The sequence below is a fragment of the Cotesia typhae genome, unplaced genomic scaffold (genome assembly GCF_013202065.1).
Source record: "Cotesia typhae breed Kobodo isofemale line unplaced genomic scaffold, CoteBio_Ctyphae contig_10, whole genome shotgun sequence".
In the NCBI taxonomy this organism is placed as follows: domain Eukaryota; kingdom Metazoa; phylum Arthropoda; class Insecta; order Hymenoptera; family Braconidae; genus Cotesia; species Cotesia typhae.
In genome coordinates this window covers 826,743-840,801 of record NW_027423710.1, presented here as the reverse complement: position 1 = coordinate 840,801, position 14,059 = coordinate 826,743, and the positions used below count along the sequence as shown (strand labels likewise).

The following is a 14,059-nucleotide window of genomic DNA, read 5'->3' as shown; positions in this document are numbered from 1 at the left end:
ATATATATATATATATATATATATATATATATATATATATATATATATATATATATATATATATATATATATATATATATATATATATATATATATATATATATTTTAATATTATACAGGATAGGAGTATTAAATATGATTTGAAATGGATGGATGTCTGATCTATTGTATTCGGTTTTGGATACGAGCCCCTACAATAATAATATATCAAATACGCTCAATGCCAAACAAATTGTCTGAGCATTGTGTGTACTGTTGTCGTATGCCGTAAGAAATCCCGAACGACATTTTGTCGTTGAAAGACTGCCTAGGTTTAGGTATGCGATCCCAAGGTAGAGATATGCAGGTATATGTTGTACCTTATTCTGACTTGTGACTTTTTAGTTGTTATTACAACTATTTCTTCCCCGAGCAGCCTTTAATTTTTCTTGGAACTCACCAAAAGGTCATTCGAAATAAAATGATTTTAAATTTCAGTGGTTGGCAAGTTGTCTCTTCACAAAGTAATATAACAACAATGAGGATAATAAAAGCCAATTTTTAAAAATAGTATTATGAAAAAAAAGAAAAAAAACATCAAGTCAAGGAATCATTGAAAAATATTTATTTTCTTTTGCCTTTTTAAATTTTATATTGGAATATTTTAAAAATAAAATTTTTCCATTATAAATTAAATTTCGTTAATTTGCCAGTAATTTTCTTCTGTATTTATTTATATATTCCGATCACGATACTAATATTCTCACTCGAGAATTCGTTTCTCAATTCAATGTCTGTGGAAATAAAATAAATAAATAGAAAATGAAAATTTAAAGATACAGTTAGTTTAAGAGTAAATTAAAATTTATATTAGGTTTTAGTCATTTTTAAAATTTTGAGTTTTTTTCTAAAGCAATATATAGTTTATTTATATTTATATATTCCGATCACGATAGTAATATTCAGTAAATTCGTTTCTCAATAGAATGTGTACGGAAATAAAATAAATAACAAATCGGAAATTATTCCCCCAAGATTGTGCAGTGTAAACATCTTAAGAAACCTCGTTTCCACGGTGAAAATTACTCGCTAACTTGAAAAAGTCAGCCAGCGAATGTTTCGGTACTTAACCGAAATGCTTAAAATGAAAAAAAAAAAAAAAAAAAAAAAAAAAAAGTAAATAAACTAAACCCATGAACATTCTCACGGCAAATGAAATGTACGAATAGCTTTGCTGGGCTTTCCCATCTCTCTTTGTCTTGCAAGAGCAATTAGAGGATTTAGTGAGTACGGTTTTAAATTAGAACGTGGGTGTATATTTCCGATGTAATGTAAGGTCAGTTTAGCTCATCCGTGACTTATGAGGGTACTTACACGCGTGTTATTTACGTCATTTATTCTAGAATAGAATTTATTTTCACAGCTTTCTAAATAATTATTTAATTTTCAACTTGTTTATCATATAATTTTTAAATCTAAAATCACCTGCTAGCTATCTTTCTATTAATTAAATGTTTTTTTTTTTTTTTTTATCGTAAATTATAGCCTATACAGCTCAATTTAATCGGAGATGAAACTACTACCATAAATTTATAACTTTATACTACCTAATTAAATTTAGTGGTCGTAAATTAGAAAAAAAATAATAATAATAATAAAAATTCGTAAAAGGGAATCGATTGTTGTGAGGAATATTTTTTATAAACTAGTGACACTATGAATATGGTTATAATGAATGCAAAGGAAGTGCGGCTTATTTGTTGGGCTTTAAAAACCCCTCAGATTCAAATATATAGATATATGTCTGTATAGATAATAAAATAGTTAGAAAACCGGTAGAAGGTAGAAAGTAGAAGCAGGTAGTTTCGTATTTAGCTAAGCTAAAACGCACCTGGCGCTTGTATACAACTTCTAGCATCACGCCTCGCGTGTTTTAACCTTATATCGTCGTCCACACTTCTCGCCTTCTCGTGACCCTCCCCCTTATTCGTTTATATTCAAGCTAGCCACCTTTCGGCTGCTTTTGCTGTTGCTTTTGCTTTAGCTTCAGCTTCACCTTCATATCCACCTTTTAGTTGGCTTTTATAGTCTCCATCTATAGTTCTTCTCCTTCTTCTTAAACTTTATGCCGGTAACTTTCTTATTTCATCTATAAACAACAACTCGCCTGTACATAGAGTACAGTTGAGTGTGTAATAAATTAATAAAAAATACACTCAACTTTGTCTAAAGGTCCTCTTTTCACCATACACTATTTATATTGTTCATGTGCAATAAAAAACATTGTCTGATATATTTTCATTAAATTAAAGAGTCATGTACTTTTAGGTAAAGTTGATCATCAAAGATATTTATTTGAAATGAAATAGATAAATATAATAGTTTGTATTTAGTCCCCAGTGCGAAATTGTGATCTTGTATTATATCCAAATAGCATCGGAGGTTAGATTCTATTCCCAAGTTTTAAAAGTTTGACTTGAGATTTTTTTATAAATTTTTCGAGTACAGCGATGCAAGCTGTTTCCCGAGTGGATACCAGGTGTCACGGTATTCCCACTGGCGATATATATATATATATATATATATATATATATATATATATATATATATTTTTTTTTTTTTCTGCCGAGAAATATTATAAGAAAAGGAAAGAAAAGGAACAGAGAGGAATAGAATGAAAAATAAAAAGAAAATAATAGTACGGAGGAGTAAATAAGAAGACCCGTGGTCGATCGTGCAGCAATTTTATTCACGTTTCTATGGCGCCGTATACTCTCTGCATAATGGTCTTTATGGACATATATGTTCAAAAATATATTTATACGGACATATATGCTCATACAGAAGCAGTAGAATATAAGGGAGAAGAGAGTGTAGCTATTCAGTAGACTTTTCAGATGCATTGAAATCTCGGAGTAAGTACAGAGAACAAAAACCCGGGCATGCGTCAGGAATACCTCCGATATCCCCAAGATATATAATAAAAATAATAAAAATAATAATAATAGACATATATATTCGGTTGTTTGTCTGCATAAGAGCATGTGTGTAGTTATTTTTTGGGGAATATTTGATGGAGAATCGGAAATTTGTGGTACAACACGGCATTGTATCTATTGAAATTTTTTTAACCGAATAATGCATCAATATTTTCGTGTTGAAACGTGAGATTTAAATACACACTCTCTAAATTTTATATTACACGGTTCATTTTCTCGTATTCAATCACAAAAATATCCATCACAGTTATATTTATTAATCGGCAATTTTTCAAGTTCATTAAATAACCATTATTTGCAGTTTATGTTAAAAAAATTAGTTTTTTTTTTTTTTTTTTTTTTTTTTTTTTTCCCGAGTTACCGAGTTTTGGTTTAAACACAAATCTCGCTGGGGGCAATATTAAACCAATAAAACCTCAAATACATTTGCACTGTCATAGTTGTATTTGTTGGATTTGGAATTGGAATTGAAATAGAAATAGAAATAGAAATAGAAATAGAAAGGGCAAAAAATGGAGTATGACGTGCGTATGCACAGGATGAAAGGTATGAAATCTGATAGTCTGTGGGTAAAGAGTAAGCGTCGAGTTTCACACCTTTCGTCCTGTATTCATGTCAAAGATATTCACTCGAAACCACCGTTTAGAAGGAAATAAATAGTGCGATATAATCTCTGGTAAATTTTATTGTATATTGCTTATAGTCTTTGCAAATATTTAAAAGCCTTTTGTGTGTTGACGAAGAGAAAGGGTGAGGGTAGGGAAGAGGTATTCAAGAGTTTAAAGAAAAGGAAAATAAAAAAAATAAAAAAATAAAAACGTTGAGATTGAACAGTGCGAAACACTTTTCCTGTAATGGTTTTCCAAGTGTACATTCAGAGCCAGCTTGGTAGGAACCCTCTCCCTGTCTCTTTCGTTCCTCATTCCGGAATTCCAGATGGAAAAGTACGACCCGGATTTACTGTCCTTTGTCCCTATTGTACTTTAGATAGAGACCAAAGTAACTTTATCTTTTGTAATTATTGTTATTATAATTTTTTAACATTAAACAAAATAATTTCATCAAACATTTATATTAATTCTCCATAAATTTAAATTTATCGCCGGTAGATAATAATATAAATCGTTGAAATTTTTTTGCGATACTACCGGAATAGTGAAGAAAATACAACGAGAATCAAAAGACCAGTAAGAGAAAAGTCTAGTAGCGATTTGCAGTCTAGTGAGCGTCCATCCACCGGACCAACAACCTCGTGGACACCTGCCAGTTTCTCTCTTTCTCTGTCTTAAAGTTACTCCTATCCCCTTCCCCATATAACAGAGCATGGATGATAGAATAGCTTTCGGCTGGTTAACCAACCGGGAGTTTTTCCACCGTCTACATCCGCCACCCAACCCAACAATCCAACAACCCAACTTGATTTCTTCTCCAACTCCGAGCCCGATAGAAAACCTACATCCCATCTAGTTTCTTTCCTGATCTATCCATTTATTTTTTTTATTTATTTCACTCTTTTTCTTTCTTTTTTATTTCTTCCATGGATAATTTTATTTTAATTATATTTTATAAATAATAAAATAATTATATTTTAATATACTTTACCGTAATCGCGGTGTATAATTACGGTCTGGGTTCTGGGAAAATTTACCAACCTTTAATTTGAGATCATTTCAAAATACCCATCACGTTACTTAATGCTTCTAAACCTTTTTTTATATAATTATAATAAGATATTTATATATAATTTTACAAGATTTTAAATTTTAAACAAAAAATCTTGGTGTAATTCATAAAACAAATGTAAATTAGAAAAAAAAAAAAAAAAAAAAAAATGTTATTATTCCAAAACATCTACTACGTCTATAAAGATTTAATTGCAATGTTTTATTACAAATTACACCTAATTTTCTGGTAACGATCATTTTATTGACATTTAATCTTTTTATTCCCCGAAACGTGCTTATTGTTATCGCCGGATTATCACCGTAATGACTTTGTTTTGTGACCACCATAAAAGATATCTAATCAACCATCATTTAATTTTATTTTCCGGTTCTTTTTTTATTAATTCATTCACTTGTACCCTAAAATTAATATAATCCTCCGAAAAATTATAATTTAAAGATATTTATGACGCATTACGGAGATAATCCTCAAGTGCGGCATGATCCTTGAATATTTATCTTATAAAAAATATTTAAAAAAAAAAAACAGGTCATCGACCGAAAATCCTCGGGAATTTTATTTGTTAGAGGCCTTCTTGATTAGCAATACATCATCCGGAGTAAAATCAGAGAGTTACCTAAACATTTTATGGGTCTTAATCCCTCGAAATACCTAATACGTAGTATAGCTAGTCTACCTAGTGTGCCAGAGTGAGTCGTCAGTAAACTTTAGCTCAAACGAAACAAAATAATTTCATTGTTTTATTTGAGATTGGTCTTGTGATTCCGGGTCGTGTTTTCTCGGCAGCTTCCTGAGACATTTTATTCGCCTAGGGGGGGGGGTATATTGCTGTGTACTTAGGTGCACAAGGAAAAGGACTCGATTCACTGGGTGTGTGCTCTGTTGGGAACCGTATTCGTGGAAAAACGGTGCTTTAACTGTAACAATAAAAGGACTGATCGATCGTACGACCTTACATGATTCACACACACACACACACACACACACACACACACACACACACACACACACACACACACACACACACACACACACACACACACATACACACACACGCGCGCGCGACTCACACTTTTTTCTATTTATTTATTTATATATATATATATATATATATATATATATATATATATATATATATATATATATATATATATATATATATATATATATATATATATATATATATATAACAGAGAGCAAAAAATAGAGAAATAAAGAGGAGGAACTTCAAAGCCAGCAATATGTTGCTCACTGAGTGCTTTCTCCGACTGCCGGACCCTATCCGATTTTGAGTCCAATCCGGCAGATAACAGTCGCTTCAACAATCTAAATACTTTATCACTTTCCCACTTTTACAATTTATATTTTATATACTATTGAAACAAAATTATTTCTCATCAGAGTCACAGACTAATTATTGTATTTTTTTTTTTTTTTATAATAATTTAAGAAATCTGTCGCTTTTCAATATTTACAACAGTCTCAAGTGATAATATAAAATAGTCCTTGAAAGTTGAAATTGATTTTCCACCCATCATTTTTCATTAAACCATAACAAAAAAAAAAAAAAAAAAAAACGGTTTAGTGGAATAAAAATAAAAAATAAAATAAGCTAAAGTTGAGTATGATAATAGCTCTAAAGTGATTTTTAAAAGAACGTCTGAGTGAATATATATTATATATTATAGTTTGCGAGGGATTACTTGTTCTAAATCGTTGAATCCGAGCGAAGAATGTGTTTAAGTTTCTTATTGGTATTGTTATCGGGAATAGAAAGCTTCGAGGATCAAAGAGTTTTACTTTGGTTATCGAGTTTCCTTCTTTAAAGCTCAAACGTCCCATTCCGCGATCTATCGGCCAGACACATTACCGCTGATTGGTTCCCTATCTGTATCGGTTTTCGTCCACCTACACTTGTCATTCTTCAGGACCAATATTCTTATCTTTAATCGATTAAATTCACATTATAAAAATAAACAAACATCTTTGAATTTTTATAACTAAATTATTTATCAGATTTTAAATGTAAATATTTCCGCGATTTTTTAAAAAAGAAAATCTAAACAATTGTTTTTGTGAAATAAATATCTCGCGCCTATTAAATCGTACTTGTTCGGGTTCGTAATAGTTCGTAGCGCCTCGAGTGTTTTCGTCATTTTCCGTCCGGCCGCTTGGCTGCTGCCATTAACCAAACACGGTAGTCGCCAGTGCGCACTAAACCGCCAACGGATTTACACATTTTTGTTATTAAGCATTAAATAAAGTGTAATATGTCCTTCAACAGAGCATATTTATCTAAATAAATAGACAAGTAAACTCGCGGTTGTGTTTAATATTTATTATTCATTGTAATAATAATAATAATAATAATAATAATAATAATAATAATAATAATAATAATAATAACCTCAAAAACGGAAATTTTGTCGGGGAGTAAATAAATTGTACATCCTCTGCTCTCAGACACTCATGGATTCGTAATGTCTAATTCAGACATGTCTTATCATTATTTAATGATCAATCATTGCTCAATGCAACTTATCAATCTTAAACCATGATCCAATAATCATTAATTATTTATTTGTGCTGTGTTGTGCTTTTATTTTGTATTTCGTTTTATTAACACCTTTGAAATTTTAATAGTAAATATCAAGTGTTTAGTTTTTTTTTTTTTTTTTATTAAATCAAGTGGATTTATTTTTATCATGGAAGAAATTCGGCTTACAATGGATACATCTTATCATGTAAGTTTTTTTTTTTTTTTTTTTTTTTTTTTTTTTGTTATTAAAAACAATTGTTTTTATGATTCAGAGTAATTTAATTTAAGTTACTTGATGTATCATCATTTTTCAACCGAAATTTTTAGTTTTATAAATCTTTTATTCTTACAAATATTAATTAACTAGTATCGACATTTAAAGTTTATCTAAAAAAATCAGACTTTGATTTCTCATAATCAATTATTTTGAAAATAATGATATTTTATTGAAATATCTAGTAAGTTCAGAGCAGCTGATAAACATTAAAAGAAAAAATAAAATAAATTAAGTGGATTCAGTTGGCGGTTTGTTGAAATGAGGGCTTGACAGTTGATGTCAACAATGTTCAGATCCAGCTATCTGCTTTCTGATATATATATATATATATATATATATATATATATATATATATATAATATAATATTTGTTTATATGCTGGAGAGAGTAATTTAAAGTGAGGATAGGATATAGGATACAAGATTGATAGAAGGATGAAGGATGAGATAGGATGAAAATTGATGAAAATTGAATGGAACAGAATGGGTTGGGTGTTTTCGTGCTCGCCACATTGCCCACACATGTGCAATGTGCGGTTCGTTAATCCCAATTCAGACAAATCACCCGAGTCGAAATTAAAAAAGTGATTTGAGCCTCATGAGCCTCTTTTCTTCTGTTTTTGGGTTTGCATTGAAATTTAAAACTGTATTTTTACCCTCATCGGCCTAAAAATAGGCTGTGGAGGTCGAAATCACAGTTATAAACGGTATTTTGAGCCTAAAGAGCCTCTATCGGGGGTCTGTAGGTTGATTTCATCTTTTTATTTTTTACAACATAGAATTTTTTCATAATAGAAAAAAATTTTTAAGTAAAAAACTGGACTTAGAAAACTATTAACTTTTATCTGTGCAAATAAATTTTTTTAGTGCAGAGTTGAAATAAAAATTATGACTATTGTAATTAACGTTGCAACAATTTAGCAGTCATCCATAAAATATACGGACGGTAATAAGCAATAACATCTCAACTTATATTTTTTCTAACGTTTATCGTTAGAATATTCGGGTTAATATATGGGGCAGAGCATTTTATGCCAAATCGACCACTTTTGACCCCGTCAATTTTCGATTTTTCTGAAATTTTTGTATCTTTCTCTACCCTACAAAAAACACTTTTTAGAGATTTTTCAAATTTTTTTACCCAACCAAAAAAAAAAAAAAAATTACGAGTTATTTAAAAAAAACTAGCTTTTTTTTTGTTAAACAGCTTTAGCTTTTTTGAAAATTGACTTATTGGGATGTTTTTTTTTTTTAATTTTTTTTTACAATGTCCTTTTTAGAAAAAAAAGTCAGAACAATAATTCGAATTCATATTCAACATTTTTTTTAAACTTGTAAAGGAAAACGAAAATTTGAGGATGATGCTCATTTTTGATTATCGATTTATTTATTTTTTTTTTAAACCAGTATTTTCCGCGAATTTCTTGAAATTTTCAGTGGCATTTTTTATTCTCTATATTTTCTGTTTTACAAATGAAAAAAAAATTTTTTTTCCTCCAATGTTTGTTTTTCGTTATGCCACTTTGAAAATTTTTCAGCAGATTTAGAAAACTTCAAAATCCGAGAAAAAACTTTCAAAATGACAATCATCGATAAGATTGGATTATTTTCTTGTATTTTTTTTTCGAAAACTATTATCTAATTGTGAGAGAATACTCAAATTATCCTGAATTTAGGATATGTAAATTACTTAAACGTGTAAAAAATAAAATCATATTCCATTCACAAGTCTACTGTTTATAAATCATTTAACAAAAATGTTTTTAGCTGTGTAAATGAAAATAAATTCAATCAAATTTTGTTTGAAATTAATTGCCTCAAAATTTTTGAGAGTTCATGCATTGCTCCAAAATGGATCGAACAACAATTTAATTGTTTTGTTTTTGCATGTAGTTTTGGAAAAAAAAATACAAAAAAAAAAAAATTCCATGATTTTTTTGATTTTTGATCTGACTTTATTGAAAAAATAATTAAATCTCTTGAATGATTATTATATTTAATTTTTGTTTTTATTTTTTTTCTCGGATTTTGAAGTTTTCTCAATCTGCTGAAACATTTTCAAGGAGAAATAAACATTTAAAAAAAATTTTTTTTTTTTCATTTCTAAAAAAAAAAAATAGAAAGAAAAAAAATGCCACTGAAAATTTCAGGAGATTCGGAGAAAATACTAAAGTATTTTATTAAAAAAAAGAAAAAAGAAAATCGAAAATCAAAAATGGCAATCATCCCGAAATTTTTGTTTTCTCCCAAAAGTTAAAAAAAAAATAAAAACGTTGAATATGAATCCACATTATTATTTTCATTTTTTTCTCGAAAGTACATTTTAAAACAAATATTTTCAAAAAAACAAAACATCCCAGTAAGCCAATTTTCAAAAAAGTTATGGTTATTTACCCAAAAAAAAAAAAAAACATATTTTTTTAAAATAACTCAACTTTTTTTTGGTTGGGTAAGAAAATTCGAAAAAATTCTGACAATTGTTTTCAATAGGGTAGAGAAAGATAAAAAAATTTCAGAAAAATCGTCACCATATAGATTTAGTTTATAACAATGATAAGATGTGAATTAGCTCATCGGTCGTACGGTGTAAGGGTTAGTTATCGATCTGGCAAGCGCGCGTTTCAGGTTCGAATCTCGGTTAGAACAGATTTTCAAATTAATTTTTCTATAGTTAGCAAATGTTAGATCGAAATTAAGAATCACACGTTATTGAACTTGCGATAGCTGTACACCAACAATAAAATATAGATATGACACTATCAAAATCCTTCTTTTATCATTTTTTATCAAATGGCATATGAGCTGGACATAGCATGCCTCTAACGGCAGCCATTTTTATCTGAATCCATTCCTCTTTCCTTTCTTTCTCCTCGTCTACATTATATTAACAAATAAGAATCTTTTGTACGGTAGAGATGTAGGCTCAGTAGGCTCAATTTATGGTTCTAAAACCGTAATTTCAGCCTAACTTTGGTAAAAGCGGACAAAAATACCACTTGTAGGCTGAAATTATGGTTCTGATATACGCGTCATCGTAGTCGAAAAAATCTAAAACCATAATTTCAATCTATAACTCCTCCGGTAGGTTGTGGAGGCTCAAAATATGTTTTTAATTTTGACTCGGGCAAAACGTACATTATTATTTGAGATAGATCGAATAGAAGCTACTATACTAGGATCCATTTACATAGCCGATATATATTTGTCTGGATGATGTAGAATCGAAAATCCAAAATATAAATGGTCCTTCCATTTATTCTTATTATCACCCAACACCTAATTAATTTAAACAAATTTATTAACTGTAAATACAATTCTGATCGAATAATCTGATATATTAAATCTGGCAATCTGTTTTTATACTCTACTATTCTACTATTCTACTATTCTACTATTCTATTCGTATTAATTTAACCAAGTGCTCTTTTATTTGTATTGTAACTTGATAAATAGCTCTCGCGATAACTCGGAAATTTATATACAAACTTTTATCAAAGTCTTTGTCTTGATTAATTACCAAGAATATTTTTATTTAATAATACACACACCCATCAGCCAATTTAAAAACTAAATTATTGGTTAATTATTTAAAAAAATACTGTGGTGTGATTAAAATTTTATGAAATCGATAAAATAACATAGAACAGATGGAACAGATGACATTTAAGGTAGTACTACCGTTACCACAAAAGTCAAATCCCAAAGCCTAACCTTATTTGATTAACGTAGTAGATTTCCCTATACTAAATCACGTTGAAGAAAGAGAGACAGAGATAAATTTTGAATGGTTTTTATTAATAAATATTCTCATATGCTCGGAAACCATACTGATTGTTATAAAATATGTTCTAGATGTTATTTTCTCTCGTTGTCTTAATTTTTATTAGAATCTTAACGTCCAGTTTTGTGAAATAAAATAAAGTCTGTGATTTTCCATAAGGATCAATGGTAAAAGCAAAAATATGTAAATATTAATATCTTTTTTTCAAGACTCGCCAGGCTTCCAAAAATTTTACTGCTTAGTTATGATATTATAAAGTACCAATTTGCCAAATTTCATTAAATTCTGAACGTCAATTCTAAAACCGGTAGTACTACCTTAAAATAATGACAGATTGAAAGGCTTTAGTAATTAAATAATTCAAATGATTGGGATTTTAAATAAAAAAGGTAAATGTCATTTGTTGAGTTATTTAAAAAAAAAAAAAAAAATTATTAATAATAGCTGGTGTTAATTAGCGTGTGATTAATGCATGAGGAGGAGTCTGTACGTGATTATTCCCAGCAGATTTAACAGCCGAATGGAGGTAACGAGGCTCCTAACTCGCTTCACTCGGGGTATTACGTGTTATGTGTTATGTGACTGACTTTGTTTCTCTTGTTGTCATTTATTATTCTTATTATTATACTGTATGCCGTATGTCGTATATGTAGTATATACTATTCACGTAGGTAGTTTGTATAGAGTCTGTAATCTCACTGAAAATATGAATAAGTTATAATAAAAAAAAAAAAATGGGGCCAGGTAAAGAGTTTAAGAGGGTGGAGGTGAACAAGAAGGTGAAGTAGCGGAAATTAGGTAGCATGAGAGTGATACAGATCACCTGATGATAGTCGTCTTAGTCATCTTAGTCGTGGTGGTGTTTCTCCTCTTTTTACTTCTTCTACTTGTTCGGTTGACCTACTTCTTACAAGCTTTTCTCCTTTTTCTAGAATCTGCAAGAGGTAAGGGTAGAACCTCTACCCCTAAATACTTTGTACTGCTTACTTACTCCACTATTTCTTATTTCTTTTCATCAAACTTTCTTTTCTAGCTATTCTTTAATATCTTCCTCCATTCTCCTTTTCATTTCTCATATTCTCATACTCTCACTCCATCACTATATATTTATCTTTATCACTGTGTGAAAGACTAATTTTTACTCGTTTACTAATTATCGATACATATTTTATCTTTTATAATACCATCACTTTTTATCATTTTTTAAGTCTGTTATCTAATAATTTAATTAAAATTTTGCATTATCGTTATTAAGTCATTTTAAAAGCTTCGCTACCATTAGCTATAAATAAATCCCTGTAATCATCAAGAGAAAAATTCACGAAAAATGGAATTTATAATATTTTGTTTAAAATATGATCATCGATAGAGTGCCCCCCAATTGCACCTTGAACGACCGGAAGAGGAGAATGTATTGAAGTATAAAAGTAGAGAGGATACAAAACATATAAAAGAGAATAAAGTTAACTGTCGCGTTTCCCAACTTTTATAACCATCTTCTTCTTTTCACTTTTTTTTTTTTTTTTCCAAGTTTACAATGCGTGCTACCCGCCGAGCGAATTCTACACGCCAAAACCGGTCTTACCACTTCGGTTGTAGTTATGGAAAATTTTTTTTTTTTTACTTTTATTGAGATAATTTTGTTTAAATTGCTTGAATTCAAGTTCACTTCATTCTCCTGTAAATCTCATTAGTCTTATCAAGAACTGGAGCATTGTGTACCCGGGTATTGTTATGTTTATTATAAGAAAACCATTAATTAACCGAGAAAATAAATTAAACTTTTAATTTAATTCATTTAAAAAAAAAAAAATTTACACAAAATCATCAGATTTGTAAATTAATAATTAACAAAAAAAAAAAAAAAAACACAGAGATAAATGTGATTGAGTAATTCCATTTTCTAACAATTTTTTTCTCCGTATACGAGCTTATCACTTTCTGACGATAATGTGTCATTGTTTTATGATTAATGAGATTACAGTAAAATACCTCGGGTATAAAATATTTTTTTTTTTTTTTCCATCATCACCAGTACACCAAATAGAAACGTTTTCATTAAATTTTTATGTTTTCTGAACAAATATGCATGATTTTAAAAAGTAATACACTTTTGTAAAGGTGTTCAATAAATAAAAATCGGCAATCGTTGATTTTTATTTATAATTCTCAATTTTTGTTCTAGTTATTGATAACTGATGTTTAAATATTTCATTCGTTGTAAAAAAAAAAAGTTTGAATAAAAATATGTTGTATTCAAAATAGGAATGCTTTACCCGTAAGTCATTTGTATAATTTAACGATAATTGTGTATTCAAATGTATCGATAAATTTTGGGTAGTATGATTTTATAAAAAAAAAAATAATAATAATAATAATAATAATAATAATATTATTTTCATCCATGAATAAAATATAAATTTATTCTTAATCACATAAAATCTAAAATATTTTGTTTAATTTGAATTTAAAATCCATTAACGAAAGTTAATTAAATTTTATCTTTAATTAAATTGAATATTCAACGATTTAATTTTATACTCAAATATTTTAGTATTTTTACTTTTTAATTTATGAAATTTATTAAAAAAACATTTAATTTGACAACGAGGATGAATTTTAAAAATTTTCATTTAAAAAATAAAAGTTGTCAGCGCTAATAACCCTAGAGTTTATTTTCGAGAGAGAAACAACTGATGAACTCTTGTCGTAATGATTCCCGTGCAATGTAAACACCGGTACAAGACCTCTAAAATATATATATATATATATATATATATATATATATATATATATATA

General features: G+C 28.8%; 1 protein-coding gene across 3 annotated transcripts in view; it reads left to right on the top strand.

Moving 5' to 3' along the window:
• The window catches only part of LOC141526590 (uncharacterized), an 88,377-nt gene that overhangs the window by 22,376 nt on the left and 51,942 nt on the right, over window positions 1–14,059 (top strand). The window contains exon 1 of one of the 3 annotated variants that reach the window (XM_074241802.1): window positions 6,893–7,408. The exons of the other annotated variants lie outside the window; for them this stretch is intronic. Coding sequence (XP_074097903.1) covers window positions 7,370–7,408 — 39 coding nt within the window. The 5' untranslated portion in view covers window positions 6,893–7,369. Of the gene's footprint in view, window positions 1–6,892; window positions 7,409–14,059 lie in introns of those variants that run through there. 3 annotated transcript variants of the gene reach the window in all.